Genomic DNA, 26515 nt, shown 5'->3' with positions numbered 1-26515 from the left:
TGTGTGCTAATGAGATCAGCTGGTAAACTGCATCCTGTGTATTACTGTGTTTTACTTCCTAGATCTACATACCAGGAAGTCCTAAAAAAAATAAAGTTTTAATTTTTCTGCAACAGGGGTACATTAATGGTATACTGGTACACAGGATCGCTGTAATGGAGAGGGAAAAAAAAATTTGAACTTAACCTTTAATTAGGCAAGCAAGCAGATATGCTCTTCACTAATCCCCCATTGTAAATAATTAAGCAGCAATAGTGAGCGAATAATAAAATTACTGTATCTTCTTGTACAATCAAAAACTTTAGTGAATTTCAAAACTCCTGAGTTTATAATGATACAACCAGAATAAGGACAAATTTATCTGCATCAGTTAATTAGCATATTTAAGCACAAATACCACTATCCTAGGAGGGATTGGAAGCAGATTAGGCCAATCTAGACAGCGATGCCTGTTTTCGGGCAAATATCTCCTAAACCATATAGGTTTAGGAGATATTGCTTGGACCTACAGGCAAGCCTTAATCTAGGCTTACCTGTAGGTCAAAGTGGTTTATAAGGGTTTACAACCACTTTAAGGCTTACCTGTAGGTCCAAGAAATATCTCCCAAGCCTATACAGTTTAGGAGATATTTGACCCAAGACGGGCACAGCTGTCTACGGCGCATGCGCCGTAGACAGCGGCGCGCAAGTGCACTGAGCGTGGCATCCTCGATAACGAAGATGCCGCGCAATACTACGTGTCTTGGCTCACGTGCGCATGCGCAGGAGTGACGTCATCGCGGCTTCGCCGAATGACAGCAGCGGAGCTGAGAGACCCACCGAGAACATGGATGCGGCGGACTACAGGGGGCAGCGGTGACTTTGCTGGCTCCTGTGTCAGGTAAGTGACACAATGGGCTACTACGCGATGCATAGTAGTCCATTATGCTTTGCCTTTGCTGGGAATGAAAGAGGAAGTAAACTCATCAGGGTTTACTTCCTCTTTAATACCTATAGAAAACGTTACCTATGGGAGGGCAGCTACATGGTCAAAAACTGACATCCCATTGGCCACACCTCTGACATCTTGATTGGTCAGACCATTTCTGTAAACATCCTCCTCATGGACAAGAAATTAGTGGATTTATTTATTATAGTCTACAGCTCCCCTTTTTACCATCAAAACAAGGAACCCCGCCAAGATTTGAGAGACACTGAACCATCTTGCTAATTGACTGGAGTGGCCAAACGGATTTAAAAAATTTCCTTCTTAAACCTTTATTTCACTATTTGTCTCTTTTCCCCTGGTAATACCGTTTTAATTTTTTTGTTTAAACGTTTAAAATTACATTTCTAAATTTTTATTGTCTGAAATGCAGAACGTAAAGAATCCCCGTCTCTCTGAAGAGCAATTCTGCATAGTAAATTTCTGGATATACCCGTCTGTGGTGAGGCGTGTGTAAGACATTTTAAAGTCATGATTGTTATGGCTCATTTTGTGAACGTTTAATATTTTTCAATAAATTGGTGGCAGAGTAGGTAATTGCTTAGTTAACCCAACCCAGTGACAATCCCGCTCAGTCAGCTGGCACTTAACTGTGGTCCCACAAGCTGAAAACTATTTGTGCAGGGTGGAGCTAAAAGTATCATTGTCACATACCAGTGATAACGAGGTATGAGTCTGAATGGCCATTTGTCGCAAATTGGTGAAGGTGGCCAGGGTCTGACGCTGCGTTCGTCACACTGTCCTAGTTGTACTAGCACTACTACACCCTAGGATAAGAAAAGATTCAAAAAATTCTGCAAATAGGACTATCCTTGATCAGATTTTGTCTGATTTGACAGAAAGAAAGCAGTGAGTATAGGGTTTTATACCCTTTTGAAAAAAAAAAAAAAAGAAGCAGAAGAAGATTGAACCAATAGGTCTGGGACATCTGTGACTCAGAGACCGGCAAGCTGTAACAGACTCTCCCCCCTTAGGACTGAGCGTGCTTGTTTATTGTGAAGAGTGTTTGGCATAATACTTGGTGGATGCTGTAGGCCAGGTTTTATTCCAAAAAGAACTTAGGCTCAGAAGCTGAAGCCTGGGTAAAGCGGTGGGCTCTGCATTTTGAGGACGTAGCGATTCCTAAGGAAGGGGGTTTTTGAACTTTTCTTTGAGGATGATAGAGATGACAGAGATAGAGATGACAGAGATAGAGATGACAGAGATAGAGATGACAGAGATAGAGATGACAGAGATAGAGATGACAGAGATAGAGATGACAGAGATAGAGATGACAGAGATAGAGATGACAGAGATAGAGATGACAGAGATAGAGATGACAGAGATAGAGATAGAGATGACAGAGATAGAGATAGAGATGACAGAGATAGAGATAGAGATGACAGAGATAGAGATAGAGATGACAGAGATAGAGATAGAGATGACAGAGATAGAGATAGAGATGACAGAGATAGAGATAGAGATGACAGAGATAGAGATAGAGATGACAGAGATAGAGATAGAGATGACAGAGATAGAGATAGAGATGACAGAGATAGAGATGACAGAGATAGAGATGACAGAGATAGAGATGACAGAGATAGAGATGACAGAGATAGAGATGACAGAGATAGAGATGACAGAGATAGAGATGACAGAGATAGAGATGACAGAGATAGAGATGACAGAGATAGAGATGACAGAGATAGAGATAGAGATGATAGAGATAGAGATAGAGATGATAGAGATAGAGATGATAGAGATAGAGATGATAGAGATAGAGATGATAGAGATATACACCCACACATACACCCTGACCAGGCTTTGACCCAGAAGATTCTGTGCACATGAATTATAATTAAATATATATAATAAATTCTAGGGAAGCCACAAAAAACAAAAAAAAACAACAGAGCAGAAGATTTTGCTCCTAGTCCAGTTAGCATATCTGTTCATTCCATTGTATGTCTGCCTCTTCTATGCTTCTATGGTGGGCATATTGGGATCTGACTCAGGTAAAGATAGTGGAGCTGGAAAAGGAACCTGGTGTTTGGAGCCCTGAACAGTGATGGCTGTATTAACACTATTAGTTGTCCAAAGAATTGTGACAGCCTGCCTTCGGGCTAGTTGACACCAGACCACAGTGTCACTGCACAAGCGATCTTCAGCCGGTGTTAAATGACATACCAAATGCAGGTCACAAACACAGTGTGTTTGCCTGCATCAGATTGCATGGTACAGTAGTACCTTGCAATCTGGTTGCTGTGCATTTTTAGGTAGTACATGCACTGTTTTTGGTGCAGTCCGGTGAGATATCAGCCCATTCAAATGAATAGGATGAAATCGCACTGCAGTCGGATTGCATATGAATTGCACAAAAAGTTCCTGGTGGTTTATAGTGTGAACAGGAGTCAGGTAGCCTGCTTGTGGCATGCCCGACAGAGCTAAAATAGGATGCAGAGACCAGTGATAAAATCAGGTCTTTCTCCTGCTGTACCAGAGATAGCTGATCAATATGAAACAGTGTTGTGCAGGCCTTTGGCAGAGTGAATGTTTGCCTTAGCTTTTGCTGTAGCTGGGCTTCCCCTGGTTTCTGCCATTGCTGGAAATGAGGTTATTCTCCTTTGGGGTAGTCAAGTAGGGTACGAAACAAAAAAGGTATAAGCAAATTCAAGGAGGCGTACACAGGCCCAGGAGCAGACTGCCCTGTAGCGAAGTCCTTGTGGCAAAAGGAAAGGTCAAAACGCCTGACCCCCTATTGAGGGCCTCTGGGTAAAAGTGCCAGTAAAGTGTGCAACCTGTGGTAGGCAATGTTAATTTCCTCAACAGCATTTTTACAGTGGCGAGAACTAAAAGTACAGCACATTTTGTACATTTTGTCCACTGACGAAAGTCAAATCCATGTTCGTTAACCACTTCCCACCCGGCCAATGTATATATACGGCTGGGTGGGAGCCGCCTGCTCCTGATAGGACGTTCAGGAACGTCCTTCAGGAGCAGCGGGATCGCGCGCGCGCGCTCCCGCGCAGCGGCGCGATCCCGATGTGCTCGTGTCACCCGGACACGGCACATCTCAGATCGGCAGGAGGGCTCTGTGATTGGCCCTCCTGATCACATGACGGCCGTGTCCAATCACGGCCGTCATGTGATGTAAACAAACAGCCGGTTGCTAGGCAATCGGCTCTCCTCTCCTCACACGGAAGTCACCGCTGAGAAGAGGAGAGCAGAACGCTGCAGCCGGCTGATGATCAGTGAGTATGGGCTGCTTTTCACAGCTTTTTACTCACTGATCATCAGTGTAGTGTAAACACACAACACACCACACAGTACAAACACAGTCCCCACATATGTCCCCAAAACACACATGTCCCCAAAACATACATGTCCCCAAATAATAAAAACACATGTCCCTAATAATAAAAACATGTCCCCCACATATGTCCCACTAAAATCACATGTCCCAATGATTATCTGCACACATATGTACGTGATCACCTGCACACATATGTACATGATCATTTGCGTACATATGTCCGTGATCACACAAACCAATTATTATACACTTAACGGAATTTTTTTTACCAAAAACATGTAGCAGAATACATTTTGGCTTAAATTTATGACAACATTTGATTTTATTGGATTTCTTTTCAAATAGAAAAAAGAAAATATTGTTTTTTTCCCAAATTTCCGCTTTTTTTGCGCTTATATCGCAAAAAAAAAAAAAACGGAGTCGTGAATAAATAACACCAAAATAAAGCTCTATTTGTGCGAACAAAATGATAACAATTTCATTTGGGTACAGTGTAGCATGACCGCGCAATTGTCACTGAAAGCGCTAGAGCGCTGAAAGCTGAAAATTGGGCTGGGAAGGAAGGGGGTGAAAGTGCCCTGTATTGAAGTGGTTAAACTTAAACAGGATGAAAATGTGAGGCAGGGATGTTCCGGTTTTCACAGAGCTCCAACTGCTTCCGCAATCCACTCCCAGCAAGTGTGTTTGACTGTGTGCACCGTGACAACTGCCACAGACCAGCACTGTGCATTACAGGCCAGCCAGGCCACCAGACGAGACCGAGTCTATCCCAACTCACAAGACAACCATCAGGCGCCCAGAGCATACTGAGTGTGTACTGTAGTACTACATTACAATTACAGCAGGCCTGAAGCCTCCCCCCTCAGACCACCATCCATTCAGAGCACTGTGCAGCATTACAGGCCTCCTCTGACCACTAGCAGTTGCATCCAGAGCACTGTGCATTACAGGCCATCCCTCAGACCATCACTGTGCAGTATTACAGGCCTCCTCTGACCACTGGCAGTGACATCCAAGGCACAGTGAAAGAGATCTATGCATGTATTTTACATTTGATCTTCAAGGGGTTGTAAAGAAAAAAAAAAAAAAAAAAAAAAGTCACCTTAATGCATTCTATGCATTAAGGTCAAAAAAACATCCGATAATGCGCTGCCCCCCCCCCCCCCCGGTTTTACTTACCTGACCCCTCGAAAGTCCCTTGCCCGCCCCCGAGACATTCTCTTCGCCACTCAGCCTGGCCGTTGATGGGTTACAGTGGATGGATTGAAAGCAGCACAGCCATGCTGTCAATCACATCCATTTTTATTTTTTTCCCCAAAAATTACATTTCAAAGACCGCTGCACAAATACATGTGGCATAAAATATTGCAACAACCACCATTTTATTCTCTAGGGTGTCTACTAAAAAATATGTGTTTGGGTGTTCTAAGTAATTTTCTAGCAAAAAAAAAAATTATTTTAACTTGAAACCAACAAACGTCAGAAAAAGGTTTAGGGCCAGTTCACCCCACATGCAGACCAGTGTGTTTTTCTGCATCAAAAACGCATGGAAAGTAGGTTATATGGTTTTCAATGGCATAGTTCACACCAGTGCGGTCAGTTCCAGTGCGTTCCAGTAAAAAAAAAACATAAGTAGAACATGCTGCATTTTTTCTGCACTGGAACGCTGTAAAACGCATCAAAAACGCACCGGAACACACTTTTCCTTATTTATAGTTAAGAAAAAAGAGGGGGGGGAAGCACTGGACTGCACCAAAACGCATCAAAAACACACTGGAACGCATCAAAAAACGCACATGCAGAAAAGCACCTGGAACGCATCCGGACTGTGTTTCTATGGTGTGAAGTAGGCTTGGTTCACACAGGGGCAACACGACTTTTGGAGGCAACTTGGACGTGACTGGACACGACTTACAACACTACTTTAAGTCGCCTCAGGCCAGGCGACTTGCCGTGGCCAATCAGAGAATGAGCTCTCAGGAGGGAACCTCCTACAAGTCGGATAGAAGTAGTACAGGAACCTTTTCTGAAGTCGGAGCGACTTCAGTAGTGTGCATTAAGACGGCTCTCATTCACTTACATTGATTTCTACATGTTGTGCGACCTGAGGTGACTTGGGGCGACTTGAAGTCGGATCTGAGTCGCCCCTGTGTGAATCGGCACTTAGTGTTTAAGTGGTTCAACTTTTTCCACTTGCACACAAAGTCTATTCCAATGACAAATTGTTACAATGTTTATACTCAAGTTCAACAGATAAAAAAATGGTTTGATTCTTGGCAGGCTGCCCAGTTTTTCTCTTCTTTTCTTTTAACTGCTGTGGCTTCAGAAGAGCAGAGAGAATGCTTTGCAAGAAAGAATTGTGAAACACTTTAGTCAAGATCGCGATAATGATTATTGACAATTATGCAGCTCTATAGCATATGGATATGAGAGGATTGATTTGGGGGTGCTAACTGCTCTACTCTATGGGTGCATCTTATTTTTCCACTTTTCCACTTTATGTGTAGTTTTGGGTAAAAGTATTCCCATAAGATGCTAAGGGTTAAAATAATAGAATGGAACAGTAACCTTTTATATACTTGGCTGTGTTCCACTTGTTAGGTACCAACAGATTGACATGGACTGGACACCATGTGTGGTGCATACCTTGCAACTTGTGGTCCACATGGTGCAGGAGGCGGCAAGTGTGAAGAGAATACTGGGTAAATCAAGATCAATAGTGAGCCTCTCCCACACAGAAGATATTCGAGCATTGTGGCCTTACTCTATTAAATTAACTGCCCCACAGGCTGGTCAAGTATACTCAACATGATCACAAGACTCCACAAACTGAAAAGAGTTGGTCTGCCAAATCGTAAACATGGGATGGGACAGCTTGCTCCCTAGTGAATAGAAAAAGCTCACATTGCATGACCTACTGCTGCCTTTTGCAGAACATACTAAAACCCTCCAGAGTGACATGTCCAGTCCCTGCCCTCTGATCTGCTCAGCCACCTTAAAGGGGTTGTAAAGGTAAATGTTTTTTCACCTTAATTCATTCTAAGGTGAAAAAACATCTGACAGTGCTGGCCCCCCCCCAGCACCCCCGTTTTACTTACCTCACCCCTCGAAAGTCCCGCGCTCGTCCCCGACTTCCTCTTCACCACTCAGCCTGGCCGCTGATTGGCTGGAGTGGATGGAAAGCAGAGCAGCCATTGGCTCCCGCTGCTGTCAATCACATCTACTGACGTGGAGCGCCGGGGGGCGGGGCCGTGTGATACAGCGAGAGGCTATAGCCGCCGGCTGTATCACGGGAGCGCACCCGCAGGTGCTTCTCACCCTTGCATGAACGTGAAGCACCTGCGGGAGGAAGCCGAGACAGCCGCCGAGGGACCCCAGAAGAGCAGGTTCGGGGCCACTCTGTGGAAAACGAGCTGCACAGTGGCGGTAAGTATAACATGTTTGTTATTTTTTAAAAAAATATAATTTTAACTTTACAATCCCTTTAAGGGATTTAACCACTTGCCACCCAGGCCAGTTCTGGCATTTCTCTCTTACATGTACAATTTTTTTTTCCTGGAATGTCGCTTTAGTGGCGCTTCAAAGCGTCTTCAAAGTCTCCATAAAACGCTATGACTTGCTCGCTTGATGCACCTGCGGCTTTTTAGAGGCTTTAATTCAGCTTTAGCTTCACTTTGTTATGGAGAAATTGTAGGTATGAGATGCATGCACACATAGGGCATCTGACAAGCTTCAACAAAACATCACAGAAGCATCACTAAAGCTTCAAAAAACACAAAGCATGTTGAAGCTGTATGTGCTTTAATGTGTGTTGAAGCCAAAGCAAGTGTAAATGAGCTCTTAAGCCCCATACACACTATCCGTTTTTCTGCTGAGTTTTTCCTTCAGATTTACCAAAACCATATAATATGAGGTCAAACCTTAGGAGTTTCAATGTGTATAGAATCAGGCAGGCCCTTGCACTACATGGTTTTGGTAAATATAAAGGAAAAAAAAATAAAAAATCAGCAGAAAATCTGATCGTGTATCATGCCCGATTTTAATCTGACCACGTGATTGTATTTGATCGTTTTTCATATATAAAATGCTTTGGTTTGTTGCACAAGAAAAAAATGTGTATTCTTTATGTCATTACAGAAATAACGGAACGCTGTAACCGATTATAAAACATGAGCTGTAGTTTGGATTCAGTTTGGTAGTGTTATTAAAATCTGTAATACATTTAACACTACCCCCCCGCAGACCGACAATTCTGCTGTCTGTGGTGCCTCCTGTGCGCATTCATCCAGAGTATTGGAGGTGTGTTACTGGCCAGACCACCGGGTAAACACAGATAAAAAGATTTTGGTTAGGAGTTTAATATCCCTTTGGGCCAGTTCACACCATAGAAACACAGTCTGGATGCATTCCACGTGCTTTTCTGCATGCGTGTTTTTGATGTGTTCCGGTGCGTTTTTGATGCAGTCCAGTGCCTCCCCCCCCCCCCCTTTTTTTTTCTTAACCTTAAGGGCCAGTTCACACCACATGCAGTCCAGTGAGTTTTTTTCTGCATCAAAAACGCATAGAAAGTTATATGGTTTTCAATGGCATAGTTCACACCAGTGCTTGCAGTAAAAAAAAAAAAAAAAAGTAGAACATGCTGCATTTTTCCTGCACTGGAATGCTGTAAAAAGCATCAAAAACGCACTGGAACACCCATGTTCTTATTTAAGGTTAAGGGAATAAAAGGGGGCAAAAATGCACCAAAAATGCATAAAAACATGCATGTAAAAAAGCATCTGGAGAGCATCTGGACTGCGTTTCTATGGCGTGAACTGATCGTAAATAAGGATAAGTGTGTTGCAGTTCGTTTTTGGTGCATTTAGGTGTGTTCCAGTGCGTTTTTGATGCGTTTCACAGTGTTCCAGTACAGTGCAGGAAAAATGTAGCATGTTCTACTTTTTACTGGAACTGCAAGCACTGGTGTGAACTATGCCATTGAAAAACATATATCCTACTTTCCATGCGTTTTTGATGCAGAGAAAAAAAAAAACACACTGGACTGCATGTGGTGTGAACTGACCCCAAGTCCATGCAGCCAGGTGTTTAGAGAGGAAGCAACCTGGACAGACTATACTGGAGAAAACAAAAAAGCTTGGATAGCATACCTGATTGTGCCTGCTTAAGACCCCATTCACACCTGAGCGTTTTGTAGCTTGACGCCTGAAGCTACAAAACGCTGGAGGGGAAAAAATCCATTATTCTCAATCCAAGTCGCCTGAAGCCCTACGCCTGAAGCTCAAACAAGTTCCAGACCCTTTTTTGTCGCGCGAATCGGGCTGATTTGGGCATTTTTCTTCTTTTAACATTGGTGACCCTTTGCCCTGCACAAATTCGCGACAAAACGCGGTAAAAAACGCCGCAAATCGCGGTAAAAAACGCCGCAAAAAACGCTTGAAAAGCTACGCTCAGGTGTGAATGCAGCCTTAATGTGGTATGATTACTTGGAGCTGGATGAACTTGGGTTAAAGATGACTGAAGCTATACAGTAGTATTTATTTTTTTTGCAGTTATTTGGGAAAGGGAGAGGATAAACCATACTTAACCCAGGGTCTTCAAAAGACACTTAATAAGACCCTGTCATAAATAGAGAAGTTGTAAAACAGCCTGGAGCACGGTCTGCCAGGCTGGGGGGCAGTTACAAATTTTGACCTAAAACTTCTAAAGAGTTCCCAAGTGAGTTCAGCATGTGGCTCAGGCATGTCTGGAGGGATGCCATGCAAACATAGAAGCCACAGTGGCTGGCAGGGAAAGCCTAGGCACAAGAACCTATAATGGGACACCGGGGATTCTGTGCAATAGTCGCAGCTGCCAGGAATCCAGACACAGCTGGAGGGATACTGGGGCTTTTTTTGTAATAGCACTGGCAGCAGAGAATACAGGCACGCCAGATACAGTGCATCCGGAAAGTATTTACAGAGCTTCACTTATTCTACATTTTATGTTACAGCCTTATTCCAAAATGGATTAAATTCATAATTTTTCTCAAAATTCTACAAACCATACCGCATAACGGCAACGTGAAAGAAGTTTGTTTGAAATCTTTGCAACCTTAAAAAGGGAAAAAAATAAAATCACAAGTACATAAAAGTATTCACAGCCTTTGCCATGAAAAACTCAAAACTGAGCATCCCGTTTCCACTGATAATCCTTGAGATGTTTCTACAACTTGGTTGGAGTCCACCTGTAGTAAATTCTGTTGATTGGGAATGGTTTGGAAAGGCACATACCTGTCTATACAAGGCCCCACAGTTAAAGTGGTTGTAAACTTTCCCCCACAACTTTGTCCCATGTAAATCAGCATAAAAAACCCTAATGAACACGGCTTGTAGATATATCCTTACTTGCTTAGTATTGTTGTAATCCTTTTTGTTCTTTAGAATGACGTCACTGAGCATGCCCAGATCTCCCCTGATTTACGGCACACTCTATGTGCTTGTCTATTTGTTGTCCGGACTTCTTACAGCACACCACTGATAACCCAGGAGGCTGCATAATCAATCAGAGCTTCCTCCTACACACCATGTGAAATCGCATGCAGTGTAAACCTGGCCATTACTGCAGTCTTATCAGCTGAAGCTGATAAGACTGACAAAGGCAAACAGACAATCAGCACAACTAAATAGTATGAAATAAAACAAGTCGGCTATGAAGAGGGAAGCAGGGTTGCCATAGAAATGTTGGATTGAGAAGGAGGTTTGGTTAACAGTACAGGAAGTGCTCAATGTAAGGGCGGAAATGCACTCCACTGTGGACTCAGAAAACAATACTTACGATGGCGCTGCCTAACCCCTGGAAACAAGTTTTTTAAAGGCTCTTTAAACAGCAAGTAATATGCGATTTGGGCTGGATTACAGTGGCTATAGTCTGATAATTACTTATTATAATGGACTAAATAAAAAGCAGCATCAGAGTGGGAGAGTTTACTTCCTCTTTAAGAGGGCATGTCAGAGCACAAACCAAGCCATGAAGTCCAAGGAATTGTCTGTAGACCTCGGAGACAGGATTGTATCGAGGCACAGATCTGGGGAAGCGTACATAAAATTTTCTGCAGCATTGAAGGTCCCAATGAGCACAGTGGCCTCCATCTGTAAATGGAAGTTTGGAACCCCCAGGACTCTTTCTAGAGCGGGCCTCCCAGCCAAATTGAGCAATTGGGGGAGAAGAGTCTTACTCAGGGAGGCACCTGAAGGCACATGAAGGACCCAGACCATAAGAAACAAATTTCTCTGGTATGATAAAACAAAGATTGAACTCTTTGGCCTGAATGGCAAGCGTCATCACCTGGCCATTACCATCCCTACAGTGAAGCATGGTGGTGGCAGCATCATGCTGTGGGGATATATTTCAGCAACAGGAACAGGGAGACTAGTCCGGATCGAGGGAAAGAAGGCGGCAGCAATATATACAGAGACATCATTGATGAAAACCTGTTCCATTGCAATCTGGACCTCAGACTGTGGCGAAGGTTCATCTTTCAACAAGGCAACGACCCTAAGCACACAGCCAAGATACCAAAGGAGTGGCTATGGGACAACTCTAAATGTCCTTGAGTGGCCTAGCCAGAGCTTAAACTTGAACCCGATTTAACATCTCTGGAGAGATCTGAAAATGACTGTGCACCGATGTTCCCTAGACACCTGATGGAGCTTGAGAGGTCCCGCAAAGAAGAATGGGAGAAACTGCCCAAAAATAGATGTGCCAAGCTTGTAGCATCATACTCAAAGACTCACGGCTGTAATTGGTGCCAAAAGGTGCAAGTTTTGAGCAAAGGCTGTGAATACTTATGTATATGTGATTTTTTTCGTTTTTATTTTTAATAAATTTGCTAAGATTTCAAACAACCTTTTTTCACGTTGTCTTTATGGGGTATTGTTTGCAGAATTTTGAGGAAAAGAATGCATTTAGTGCATGGAATTACATTTATCAACATTTAACCCTTATTTTCCCCAGTTGCCCAATTAAACAGAGCATTGAGGTCACCCTGTAAGTTGGAAGTATCCTGTAAGGATTTTATTCCACTACATTACTGTCATCTACAAACACAAATAACAGAGTTGGAATTAAAAGTGCTAAATAGTAGGAGTCTCAACGTGTCACCTTGGGGTACACCACTAATAACCTTAGACCATTCAGAGTCACTACTGAAAATGGTATTTTAGCCAGTTTTCTATCAATTTTTTTACCCCCTTTCAAAAAAAGAAGATACTTTAAAATTTTATTTCTCAATGTTTAAGTAGAGAGGTTTGCCTCTATGTGGCAGTGAGTGATCAAGACTTTCTTAAAAGGATGGTTCATAGACACTGCAGTGAACTTCATTTTTTCCCCACAGTTGATCAACACAGCTAACCAATGTGTTGTGTTCACAGAATGCTAGTGTGATGTGCAGTGCAGTAAAATGCTGACATTTTCTGAAGTTCACTGGATGGCAAAGAAGAGCATTATGTTGCTTTGCAGAGATTTAATCGAGTGCATACTTCCAATAAAGTTTTTTTTTTTTTTTTTTTTTATAAAAACATCTTGCAGTGTAAAATACAAAGCACCACTTCTCATTGGTGCTACGCAGCAGACAACCACACACCAAAACTGACTGTTTTAGCAAGCTAAGGTTGGAATTGCAACAGAAGCTGTGAAAGGTCTGGGGTTTTATTTTGGCAAAATCTGTGGTGGCAGCTAGTGTGTGTAAAGGGTTAACTCAGTTAACCTGCTCCAGTGACAATCATCTTCAGTCTGCCTGCACTTTGATTGTTGCCCCGCAAATTGGAAAATCTCTGCATGGGGAAAGCGGTGTGTATTCATCACAGACCACATTCATTTTAGGAAAAGCTGAAAGAATACTGGCTGGTCACTGGGTCTTATACTTTATTTAGGCTCCTTTCACATCGGAGTGTTCCATTCATTGTTAATGGCACCCCAAATGTGGCACGCAGACATGCGGTTAAGAACAGAGCAAAGCTCAATGCCTGAAAAAGTACAGGAGCTTCTTTGGTGTGTTTGTTGCATGTAGGGCAGCCCTATACATGCAGCAAAAAAACAAGCAAAACCGTGTCCACAATACACTAGGTGTGAAGCCATCTTTAATAAAAGGTAAAGAGCTGTCAAACCTTGTTCCCGTCTGGGTCTAGGAATAATCCTCACTGTTAGTGTCAGAGGTGATCATTCCCAAAAGAGAAGCATTTATTTTTGCCTAACAAAGCTGTAAAAATATATATTGCCTCTACAAAAAAAAAAAGGGATATGAAACCAATGGAGCAGCTCAGCCTTTTAGTCATTCACAGTCAACCAACTCACTCCTATAAACCACACAAGCACAGATGCGTCATGTGACAGTAATGAGTAGCTCATATGTCATTAGTGGCTACAGACATCAGAAATAGCGCTCATCACTCTTCAACAAGAATATAACAGGACACGTCATGGCCGGTCTTTCACCAAACAATTCACTGCATTTCTCACATGGTTTCCTCTAAACATACAGAAGCCGAGCGAAAATGGGATTTCCTGCTAAGCTCCTTATCTCTGCCCTAAACTGCATGTCTAAGAAGCCAACTGTATGTCTAAGAAGCCAGCTCAGGTTTTCAAACGGGAAAATATGCATTTCAAAACCAGATCGGAGTCCTAAGATTAAGCTGAACACTGAAATTGGGCAAGAGGACCAAGAGACACCAGCTGGAGCCCGCTTTCACCACAAAAGATGGGTTCAACTACACAGGTGACATTATTCCAAGACACTCCCAATCACTTCATTTGTAATACACTGAAATCAAATGTGCTACAAATGTAAACACCATTAGTTAAATCACTTGTCCCAGAAAATTGCGGGACCATTCACAATGTACATTGCGCATTGCATATGCACAGCTGCCTGTGAAGCCGCAAGCAGTCACAGCCGGCTGCCACAGTTAAGAGGTCGGTGTCGGGCACAGAAGTGGGTCCTGGGATAGGCGAGTAGCTGCTTATTAAAAGGCAGCAGGCCCAACCCCATCCCCCCACATATTTATTATTTTCTCCTCCCTTTTTCCCCTCTCTTTCCTACACCCATTTTCTCCATATTCAGTCCATCATCCCCATGCTTGACATTGCTTTTCATCACCCACAGCCTCACAACAAGAGCTCCAGTAACAACTTCTCGGTTCCAGGCCACTTGTTAACCTCCCTGGCAGTACGATTAGTTCTGATTTTAAGTGCTGAAAGCGGTACAATTATTTTGCATGGAAATTTAGCGTTTTATATTGTAGGCCTGCAATTCTTAGGAATAACTCTCATAAATCTGTTCAAACAAGAGTCCAGCAGAACATCCCGGGTATGATAAAATTTATAATATAATAATGATAATAAATAAAAATTATTCAATAAAGTAATCAAATCCAAAAACACAGAAATTTGCTCATTTGCAGAATTGTCGCTGTCATTAGATTTAGTGTTTGATGACGAATTTCCCCACAAATCGCTATTGCTCAATTCTGCAAGTGATTATAATTTATTATCGCTGTTTTCTAGTTGGTCTAAAATTACTTTGTCCATAGCAACCAAAAACTGTCCCTTTATGTCAAATCTCCAAATTCCAGGCAGAAAAAAACAAAAAAAAAACAGTATTTATAATATAAAAGTGCATGCAGGGCAATGGAAAGACCACTAGGGACAAAGGGCATGTGTAATTTTTTTATACAGCACTGTAATCTGTAAGATTACAGTACTGTGTGTGTTTTGTGCGTTTTTACTTTTTTGAATTTGGCGCCGATCTCCGCTCCCGTGCGCCATAACATCGCAGGGAACGGAGCTCGGCGACACTCGGGCACTGTGTGAATCGAGCGGAGGACAGCTCGATCACACAGCGCGGAGGACATTGCTGGATCCAGGGGACAAGGTAAGTAACTTCTCCCTGTATCCAGCGATGCGATCCCGAGTCTGGCTCGGGGTTACCGCTCCTGCTACTGAAATCCCAGCCCGAGCCAGACTCAGGATTACCGCTAGGGAGGTTAATTCATCCACCACCACCTCAGGCTAGTTACATTTTCTATTCAGTTTCCCTCCTCATCTCAACAACAATAGCCTCTGGAAAGGTCCCATATGCAGCTGTGCCAAATGTTCAAAATGTCTATGCATGCTAAATTTAGGATACCCACACCAAAATCATACACCACTATAAGAATCATCTCAATGTTGTACAATTCTTTCCAAACAGGAAAATTGTCTCTTAAAAGCTCCGCCCAATTATCACCTAAAACGTTTATAACAGATATACTGAATTTTAGTGTAAACTTTTAGAATTTTGTCGCCATTTTTATTTTTTGACTCATGACTCCTACCTCCACTACAATAGATTTTGAAATAGTATCGGTATGGCCTTCAGTGGACATAATGCAGCTATTCTGGGGAGTTCTTTAAACTTACCAATTTTCTGGTGGTAGTTTCCTTAGAAACTACCTGCACCTAACGCAGGAAATCATTTGCACCGTTGTTCGTAACATTATCAAATTGTGTGGAAAATTCAGGTAGTTATTACCGCAACTTTAAGAACCTCTTGCCATGGCAGTGACTAAAAATAATTAAAATAATTACCACCAGCTCACAGTTTAGTAAACTAGTGGTAATTATTACCAGATCGGAGCGGACACATGGAGGTATGCCAGTGCTCAGTATAGTTTACCGCTTCCCAAACAGTGCTCTATCTTGGGCCTCATTTCAGCCATCAGTTGGGAGATTTTCTGGCCAAAAAGTTAAAATGTGAACAAAGGGGCTAGGGATATGATTTCTCAAACATGACAATGCCCATATTTGGGAAATGATTTGTCACTGGGTAAGCCCAATGAGGAACTGAGACTTGTGCCCCATCAGATCTGCTTTACTTTTGATTAACAGTGCATTGCAGTGGGTAGATTCACAAGTTACTATAAGACTGAATAGCCTACTGCTGTGGGCTTTCAATCAAATGTAAAGCAGACCTGATAAGGAACTAGTCTGTTTGCCATCAGGCACTGCCCACCCTAGTACAAAACTCCTCTGCAATGTAACCGTTAGCGTAACAGGCACAGTGGCCAAGGAGGAAGTGTACTGCGGAAGGAATGTCCAGTATGCACACACCAAAATCAATGTGGGCACCTAAATTCCCAGCACTTTCAAAATAAAGCAACTTAGGATTTGACTTCCTTTCTCTTACAACACTGTTAGTTGGTGGTTGGTCCAGTGCTGTCACACAGTGGTAGGGGCATGAGTCCTCTGCACTATGGAAGCTTCATTAGGAATGATACTGAGCTTAAGCTGGGCATTGATTAAATTCAAGTGGTTTAGCAGGGACAGGCCAAATTTAGATGCGTGTGTGTGTGGTCCTCTCTGTCTGACAGAAGTCGATTGTTATAGCAACTTCAGTCAAAAAAAGACAGACACGCTAGAAAACGTTTGTTGATCAGTGACTGCAGCTGCTGATCAGTGTATTGTGGCAGCACAGAACAGAATAGTCACCTACCTGCTTCAGTATATTTCAGCCCGACCTTCTCCTCCCCATCTTTGGGTTTAGGCGGTGGCCACACTGCCTGAAGTCTTCCAGGAGTCCGGTCTTCTGGATCTGAGGGACTTGTGTCTGGCTGCAAAACAGAACAAAAAATTGTAAGACAAAGGAATTTTGTGTTAAAATTTGCATTTGCTTCACAGATTTCAGTTTAACACAAAGCTGTTAGGATCCAAATTAAAACTACTAGACATTTCAAAACACCTTAAGCTTAGATTTCAAGCTGCCATATGACCTGTTAAAATAGGAGTCCAGCAGGCAGGCTTGAAAATACATGCAAACAACGTTATTCATGCATCAGTCATACATGCGTTCCTTGGATTTACACAATGTGCACTTCTAAAAACGAAAAAGCCTAAGTAAGGTGCCACGTGCTATTCTGAAAAACTCAGTTAAACAATTTTTAAAGATCAGAGAATTTAATCAATATTTAAAAAAAAAAACATTCATTATAAGATTAGCAAATGGCCAAATGTATGCTGCCATATTCGCTGGATGCAAAAATGCTAGGAAAGGTTTTATTTTAGTTGCCACGGTACAAAAGGTAGCTTCCTTGCTCAATAACAAAGGGCAAACAATGTGGGAAAAAAACCTTTAGCTGCCATTTAAGGCCACATTAACCACTTAAGGACCAAGCCTTTGAGATTTGTTGTTTACAAGTTAAAAACAGGTTTTGCTAGAAAATTACTTAGAACCCCTAAACATTATAAATTTTTCCTAACACTCTGGAGAATAAAATGGCGGTTGTTGCAATACTTTCCGTCTCACCGTATTTGCGCAGATGTCTTACAATCGTACTTTTTTTCTTTTTTTTTAAAAACACTTTTTTTTAAAAAAACAAACACACAAAAGTAAAGTTAACCCAATTTTTTATTATATTGTGAAAGATAATGTTATGGCAAATAAATTGATACCCAAAATGTCGTGCTGCAAAATTGCGCCCGCTCAAACAATGGTGACAAACTTTTACCCTTAAAAATCTTCATAGGCAACGTTTAAAAAATTCTACAGGTTGCATGTTTTAACTTACAGAGGAGGTCTAGCTCTACTGATCATGGCAATACCTCACATGTGGTTTGAACACAGTTTTCATATGCGGGCACTACTCACGTATGCATTTGATTCTGCATGCAAGCTTTCTTATTTAGTTTACCTTTTATTTTTACACAATTTAAAAAAAAAAAAAAAAAAAAAAAAACACAATGTGTCACTTTTATTCCTATTACAAGGAATGTAAACATCCCCTTTTTTTTTTTTTATTACAAGCATGCAGGACCTCTTAAATATGAGATCCGGGGTCAAAAAGACCTCAGATCTCATATTTAGACTAAAATGCAATAAAAAAAAAATAAATAAAAAAAAAAGCCCCTTTAAGAGGTGCGGGCGGAAGGGACGTTTCCGCCCAGCAATTGTATAGAGACAGGTGGGGGCCATCTTTCCCTCACTCGTCTCCATACCCAGGCTAGTGACAGGACATGATTGCCTCTGCCGACTACTCCAGAAAGCGGCGGAGGGCAGCGAATCCCGGTTTGATAACCGTGATCTTGCAGCGAATCCACCGCAGAGACCACTTTTATCTTGTAGCGGACCATCCGCTGAAGAAGGGGATGCTGGGGTTATGGCAACTAGCTGCTGCCATAACAACGATATCTTCCTTCAAACAGCGAATGTAAAACTGCAGCGGGCGGTCCGTAAGTGGTAAACATTTGAAAAACGTAAAAAAAAATAAAGAAGAGAAAAATCACATACACTTTTCCTTTCAGCATTCTGGTCGTTTTCTATAGGTCTGCCCTTTTCAAAGATGGACTTCAGCGATTCCTTTTCACTCTTCTGCTTGCGCTTCACAGCTTCTAAGTCAGGAGAATCCTCTGCTAGCAATGGTTTTTTTGGTGCCCCTGTAAAAAAAGACTTAAATGCCTCCAGTGCCGACTCTGATTTGATATCTTTGCCCACTGTATCCTTAGGTACCTCCTCAATTTCCTCTGGAACTTCATCCTTCTCTTCTTGCTTTGGCATATCAAAGTTCAGAAGCTGGGAGAGTTGCTCCATAAATTTGGAGCTTGCTTTGCTCTCCACTGGTGTCTTCACTTCACGTTTTCGGACCGGTGAGACATTTGAAAGGTTCGATTTTTGCACAGGCTGGGAGAGATTTAGTAAGGCCAAATCACTATCACCTTGTTTCACGGTGACTGTCTCTCTGTCTTCTGCAGGGGTTCCTTTCTTATGCACACGAAAGCTGCTAAAAAATGTTGGCAGCTGGAATGGCTTCTCTCCTGGGGTAGCTTGTGTAGGGGTAGTTGATGGAGTTGAAGGACTGCTCTCTTCTAGTTTCTTTGTGGTGTTGGCATTTTCATCCATATTGGTGCCCGCAGATTCTGGCTTTTTAAAGTCCAGTCCATCTTGTTTTTTTGTTTCTATGGCATCAGTATCGTCAATATCTTGTGTTTCAGGCTTCTGCTTAGAACCATTGTTTAGTGATACATTAGAAGCAGATAAATGTGGGGACACAGGAGCCTTTGTTGCTCCCTGGCAGATATTCTGCTTAGAGCTCTCTGTGTCAGAATCTGAATCACTGGAGATGTGCACTAGAGTACCACGTACCAGCAGATCCTCCTGGTCATAGTCTGTCGGATCTGGGACAATGTCAGTGCTGGAATGCATGTCTGACTTTGCATCCTCACCAGTGTCTGCACCATTCAGACGCTTTGTGTACACTCCCTCTTTTTCATCCTTTTGCTCTTGTAAAACCTGTGCTTCTGTCCCTCCCGGATGATCTATTTGTGGATGAGCTTTTTCTTCCTGAGGCACATCACTTTTACCTTGTCCCCTGATGACTTGTGAATTCATGTCCTCCTGGTGTAAATCTACATCATGTTCCTCCGGAGGCAAATCCACAACACTTGTAAACTCTAAATCCATGCCCAAGTTTTCTTTTTGGTCAATTTGTTCATCTTTTACAGGCTCCTCTTTAAGTTCCACGTTACTTTCCTGCACGGTGACCTGCTGCATATTTTGCTCTGGGGTGCTTTCACCTTCATTATTGTTTGCTGGGATTTCTTGTACTTCTAATTTATCCTCCAGAGGACGGAATGACTTCAGTACTGCACTCTCTTCTTTGGGCGTTTTATTATCCAACTTTGCGGTCATCCCAAAAAACGACTTTATGGAAAATTTACCCAACAGGGATGGGGTGGCTGTATCCGGTTCCCTTTTAGGCAAAGAGTCTGATGTTTTGGGTTCTGCAGCAATATTTTCTTCCATTTCCATGTTCAAAAAATAAAAGGGAAAAAAAAAAGCCTACAGATTCACATGCAGCATTCCTGGCTGCAAAATGATTTAGAAAGTAAAAACAATGTCTATTTTTGGTCTCCGTACACAAAAAAGTGTGGCTGTAGTAGTTTTCAAATAATTTGTGCAGTCAAGCCAAGCAGAAAAAAAAAAAAAAAAGTAATTCCAAGAAAGTATGCGGGAAACAGATAAAAGCAGCTCTGTGTCAGGGTTGTAAACTCACAGGAGCACAAGCCTGCAGACTCCTGCTTCCTGCTTTTTAAACAGGAGCTTACTAAGTTGCCTGGCAGCTTAATCGCATACATATGACACAGAGTTTGTCAGCAATGACCAGTATGATAGTTATGAAAAGATCTCTGTTCCGCTCCAGCTCGACACCAATTAGAAGCCAAGTACAAATTAGAAGAAAAAAAATCCACAATACAAAGAACGCAGCCGACGTGTCACAGAAGAAAAAAAACTAAAGAAAAATAAGTTGTTTCACAGGCATGCAAGTCCTTTCAGCTGAATCAGGACGGGATCTCCCTCTTCCGCCTTGCTGCAGTCTCTGAGGAATGTAAATGTCATCGTCTGGAGACAGCCTTAGAAAGAGGCAGGCCTCAAATTACTTCACCTCCCAGCTTTCAGGTAACAGGTAATGAGGGAGGAGGAGTGATGGCTACACCCACTGACTGCGGAGAGAGGAGTGCCACCAGTGCACAGCATGAATCAAGTATCACTCCTCTCACAGAACAGATGACAGCCAGAAGATTTTACTACAAGCCTGTGGCTAATCAGTCACTAAAGTCATGATTAACTCCTTCACAACCATGGGTGTACAAGGCCTTAGCAGCCAGGCGATTCCAAGCCAAAGGCTTTACAGTCTCTTGCTTCTCAATACTGATATGGCTCCAAAGATGATGTGCAGAGTGTCGCTGTCTGTCCCTCTTGGTGCAGATTTAAGGCAGAAATAAACCCTGCAATACTTTACAGCCCGAAGAAGGTGCCATCTTCACCTCTGTTTACATCAGTTGTTGCCTTGGTGATAGACACATGACCAGCTAGGACACCAGCCATTAGTGGGCTCAAAAGGTTCAGTTGACAGCTGACACAAGCACACTGACAACTGTCAGTTATTACCTGTTAGGCCTGCCTTAAGCCAAGGTCAACACTGACAGCGGGAATGAAAATCAGCTGAACTCGCACGATTTTATTCCCGCATGTCAGTCCCGACTTCAGGGACGATTTCAGAGACATCTGTGCAGGTTGCTGCACAGATGTCTATGGAAATCGCACCCCAAAGTCACCAAAAATAGTACAGAAACTATTTTTGGAAATGGTTGTGGCACCACACCGATTCGGACCGTGCCATTGCCGGCAGCTGCCACCGATTTGGCATGTCAAATCGCTCCTAGGCTAAATGTAACAGTTTTGAGAATCTTTAAAAAAGGTGTGTTTAAGAGTCAATTCACACCGACTTGCGCTAAAATGCATGTACATTTTTATACATTTTAGTTCTGCTTTAACACAGGCTGACAACTGTAGACATACATTTTGCATTTTAGCTCAACGCAATGTTATGGTGTGAATAGTAGAGATGCACCGAAATTTCGGCGGTTGAAACATCAGCTGGAAATGTTTTTTTCAGCATTTTGCCAATAGAGAAAAAAGTGCAGATAATGCCGCAGAAAACATGATTTTACTGTGCTTATGGCATGATTTTCATAGGTCATGTGACTCAAAAACCATATCAAAAACTTAACATGGTGCGTTATAGCTGCATTTTCAAAGCATTTCAACGAGGAAGTGTGTTTAACTGACCAAAAATGCAGCAAGATTTTCAACACCACAAACAAAGCGCAACAGACCAATGTGGAGACATACACAGAATTTAACGGGTTGTATTTTGCTTGAGTTTTTCTTGCGCTGAAGGTGCAGATAATTGCTGTCAAATTCATATTCATTTAAATTCACAATATTAAACAGTCTAATACAATTCTATATAAAAATATTTTCTGTTTTGACCAAGTGGATCCTGAATTTTCGGTACCAAAATTTCCATTTGCTGCCCCTCTAGTGAATAAGACACATTGGAACTTGTTTTTCAGATGTCCTTCCATTGATCTGCATTTTACACCTGCACTAAATTGCATCAGTGTGAATTGGCCCCAAGGGTTGCCCAAAGGGCTAGTTCACCTTTACCAGAAAACTGCCTATGCAGGTAAACGGTGCCCATAGATAAAAACAAACTGTCTCTCCCCCTGATGCAGTAACTTCAAGTGCAGCATTGAAGAGCTCATGCCTACAATGGTAGAGGTGAGTAGTAATAACAAGGCCTCTTAGCTACATCCGAGGAGTCTTCCAATCAGACTTCAAGAAGTACATAAATGGCCTATGCCTATAGCAAAGGAATAATTCAATTTAAGTCAGAGTTGCAAGAAAAAAAACAAACAAAAAAAAACCATTCCATCGCATAAATCCAACAAACAAACAAACAAACACACACACACACACCTCGCCCTTACCCATTTGCGCTCTTCAAGCCAAATTTCAATCCCCTCCTTCACATTTTACCCAAATGAAACATGCAATTGTTTCCCTCCAGGATTATACAGTCATGGCCGAACTTGTTGGCACCCAAGAAAGTTTTCCAGAAAATCAAGTATTTCTCACAGAAAAGTATTGCAGTAACACTATACACGTTTATTCCCTTTGTGTGTATTGGAACAAAACAGGGTAGAAAAAAAAAAAGCAAATTGGAAATAACGTCACACAAAACTCAGATGGTTTAACCACTTCAGCCCCGGACCAATTTTCAGCCTAAGGACCAGAGGTCTTTTTACAATTTCACACTGCACTGTTTTAACTGATAATTGCGCGGTCATGCAATGTTGTACCCAAACAAAATGTGCGTCCTTTTCGTCCCACAAATAGAGCTTTCTTTTGATGGTATTTGATTGCCTCTGCGATTTTTTTTTTTTGCGATATAAATGGAAAAAGACCAAAAATTGAGAAAAATATATATTTTCTACTTTTTGTTATAAGAAAAATCGAATTAACTAAATTTTAGTCATACATTTAGGCCAAAATGTATTCAGCCACATGTCTTTAGTAAAAACAAATGTCAATAAGCGTATATTTATTGGTTTGCGCAAAAGTTATAGCGTCTACAAACTAGAGTACATTTTCTGGAATTTACACAGCTTTTAATTTATGACTGCCTATCTCATTTCTTGAGGTGCTAAAATGGCAGGGCAGTACAAACCCCCCCCCCCCCAAATGACCCCATTTTGGAAAGTAGACATCCCAAGGAAATTGCTGAGCCCATTGATTATTTTTTGTCCCAAGTGATTGAATAATGACACAAAAAAAAAAAAAAGTTTACAAAAAGTTGTCACTAAATGATATATTGCTCACACATGCCATAGTTATATTTGGCATTGCACCCCAAAATATATTCTGCTGCTTCTCCTGAGTACGGAGATACCACATATGTGGGACTTTGAGAGTCTAGCCGGGTACGGGACCCTGAAAACCAAGCACCGCCTTCAGGATTTCTAAGGGTGCAAATTTTTCATTTCACTCCTCACTACCTATCACAGTTTCGAAGGCCATAAAATGCCAAAATAGCACAAACCCCCCCCCCCCCCAAATGACCCCATTTTGGAAAGTAGACACCCCAAGCTATTTACAGAGAGGCATGTTGAGTCCATGAAATATTTATATTTTGCCACAAGTTGCAGGAATATTACAATTTTTTTTGCACAAAGTTGTCACTAAATTATATATTGCTCACACATGCTATGGGCATAAGTGAAATTACACCCCAAAATAAATTCTGCTGCTTCTCCCGAATACGGGGATACCACATGTGGGGGACTTTTTGGGAGCCTAGCCGCGTACGGGACCCGGAAAACCAAGCACCGCCTTCATGATTTAAATATAAAACGCTACCAAAATAAACTGTTAGCGATCGCAGGGATCAGGCCTGACTCTGCGAACACTGCAGTTATGTGTTTAGTGTTTTGTAAGTGACAGTGATCGATCAATACTGCACTTGGGTGGGCTGGGCGGAGGGGCAAAACACAGGTGCTAGCAGGTATCTGGGCTGATCCCGCTAAATGCGGTTTTTTGGAACCCTAAACTAGTATAGATCTGATCAGATCAGATATTGACCACTATGGGAGGTGTATTCTTTGCGTGTGGGTGTTAGCGGTACTGGCACTAACCTAGCGCTGCCTGGGTAGACGCAGACCCTGACCCTAAAACCTAATTGATATCACCCGCCGGGTGATCAGGGGGTTAATCCTTTATTGGGTAATAAATGGTGGGTGCCCTGATGCTATAAAAAGCAAACTAACCAGAGTCACCCATAACACTTATACGGTGATCACTGGTGAAAGGGTTAACTAGGGGCAATCAGGGGGTTAAAACCATTATTGGGTAGTATATGGGGGTACCTAGCGCCATAAAAACCTGGTGGTGAACCTTAAAAAATAACTAGCGGCACCAGTGACACTAATGCAGCGGTCAGAAAAATGATTGCTTAGTGATACTGGCAAAAGGGGGTGAAAGGGTTAACTCTAGGTGCAATCAGGGGGTAAAACCTTTATTGGGGGGGTAGGGGGCTACCCTGGACCTAACACTAACTGCCCTGACAGTTTTTACTGTCACAACTGACACTAAATGCAGTGATCAGTAAATAAATTATCACTGCAATCAGTGACACTGTGAGTGGGAGGGGGGGGTGATCGGAGGGGATTTGTGTGCCTATGTGTACCTACATATCAGTGTAGTGTTGGTGCACTTACTTTGTGTTCTCCTCGCAGTCCGGTCAAAAAGACCGCCCCGAGGAGAATGACATCACTTCCTCCCTGCCTGTGTTTACAATACACAGCGGGGGAAGCTTCTCATTCGCCAGGAGCGATCGAGAGGGGATGGCCAGAAACCAACGGCCATCCCCTCATCCCGGATCGCTCCTGAAGCAAAACAGACCGCCGCATCCAGTGGGAAGGGGTCCAATCAGACCCCCCACCCGCTGGAAGGCAAGCACTTACATGTACGTGCTTGTGCCTGTACATGCCATTCTGCTGACGTACATTGCCATGCGGCGGTTCTTAAGTGGTTAACAGAGAGCACAACCAATGGGAGTGTTAAATTTCCGGCATGCCCCGGAAATGAAACTGTTTTATGGATGGGTTTACTTCTGCTTTAACTTAACCACTGGGCACTTAACCCCCTTTCTACCCAGACCAATTTTCAGCTTTCGGTGCTCTCACATTTTGAATGACAATTACTCAGTGATGCAACACTGGACCTATATGAAATTTTTGTCCTTTTTTCACACAAATAGAGCTTTCTCTTAGTGGTAATCACCGCTGGGTTTTTTATTTTTTGGGCTATAAAAGAAAAAAAGACCAAAATTTCTGTAAAAAAATGAATTTTTCTTCGTTTGTTACAAAATTGAGCAAATTAGTAATTTTTTTCATAAATTTTGGCCAAAAATGTATACTGCTACATATCTTTGGTAAAAATAAGTACAAGTTTTTTACTGGTTACATGTTTTGAGTTACAGAGGAGGTCTAAGTCCAAAATGATTGCTCTCTAACGTGCGCAGTGATACCTCACTTGTGTGGTTTTCATATGTGGGCGGGACTTATGTATGCGTTTGCTTCTGCATGCGAGCACACAGGGACAGGAGTGCTTTAACCACTTACAGACCGGACCATTTTGCTGGTTCAAAGACCAGACCACTTTTTGCGATTCGGCACTGCATCGCTTTAACTGACAATTGCACGGTCGTGTGACGTGGCTCCCAAACAAAATTGACGTCCTTTTTTTCCCCACAAACAGAGCTTTCTTTTTGTGGTATTTGATCACCCCTGCGGTTTTTACTTTTTGCGCTATAAACAAAAATAGAGCAACAATTTTGAAAAAAAAAAAACGCATTATTTTTTACTTTTTGTTATAATAAAATATCCCCCAAAAATATATAAAAAAACATTTTTTTCCCTCAGTTTAGGCAGATACGTATTCTTCTACATATTTTTGGTAAAAAAAATAAAAAAAATTGCAATAAGCTATTGATTGGTTTTCGCAAAAGTTATAGCGTTTACAAAATAGGGATAGTTTTATGGCATTTTTATTAATTTTTTATTATTTTATTTTTTGCTAGTAATAGCAGCGATCAGCGATTTTTGTGACCGCGAGATTGCGGCAGACACATTTTTTGGGACCATTGTCATTTATACAGTAATCACTGCTATATAAATGCAGCGATTCCTGTGTAAATGACACTGGCAGTGAAGGGGTTAACCAGTGGGTGGCAGTGTAGGGGTTAAGTGTTCCTAGGGGTGTGTTACTAACTGTGGGGGGGCTGGGCTTTCATTTAGTGAACATTGGTCTCTGCTCCAATCACATCAGC

At 42.1% G+C, this 26515-nt stretch overlaps 1 protein-coding gene across 4 annotated transcripts in view; it reads right to left on the bottom strand.

Annotated features, from left to right (window-relative positions):
* The window catches only part of FMN1 (formin 1), a 549096-nt gene that overhangs the window by 343175 nt on the left and 179406 nt on the right, over positions 1 to 26515 (bottom strand). For 3 of the 4 annotated variants that reach the window (XM_077464743.1, XM_077464745.1, XM_077464744.1), the window contains exon 4: positions 16783 to 16900. In XM_077464743.1, the coding sequence (XP_077320869.1) occupies positions 16783 to 16900 (118 nt within the window). Of the gene's footprint in view, positions 1 to 16782; positions 16901 to 18573; positions 20681 to 26515 lie in introns of those variants that run through there. The other variant, XM_077464746.1, reaches the window with a different exon arrangement.

This window comes from Lithobates pipiens, unplaced genomic scaffold, assembly GCF_037356315.1.
Source record: "Lithobates pipiens isolate NorthernLeopardFrog02 unplaced genomic scaffold, aLitPip1_a1.2 Scaffold_30, whole genome shotgun sequence".
In the NCBI taxonomy this organism is placed as follows: domain Eukaryota; kingdom Metazoa; phylum Chordata; class Amphibia; order Anura; family Ranidae; genus Lithobates; species Lithobates pipiens.
Note: the sequence above shows the minus strand (reverse complement) of the source record. Positions and strands in the feature narration are given on the sequence as shown.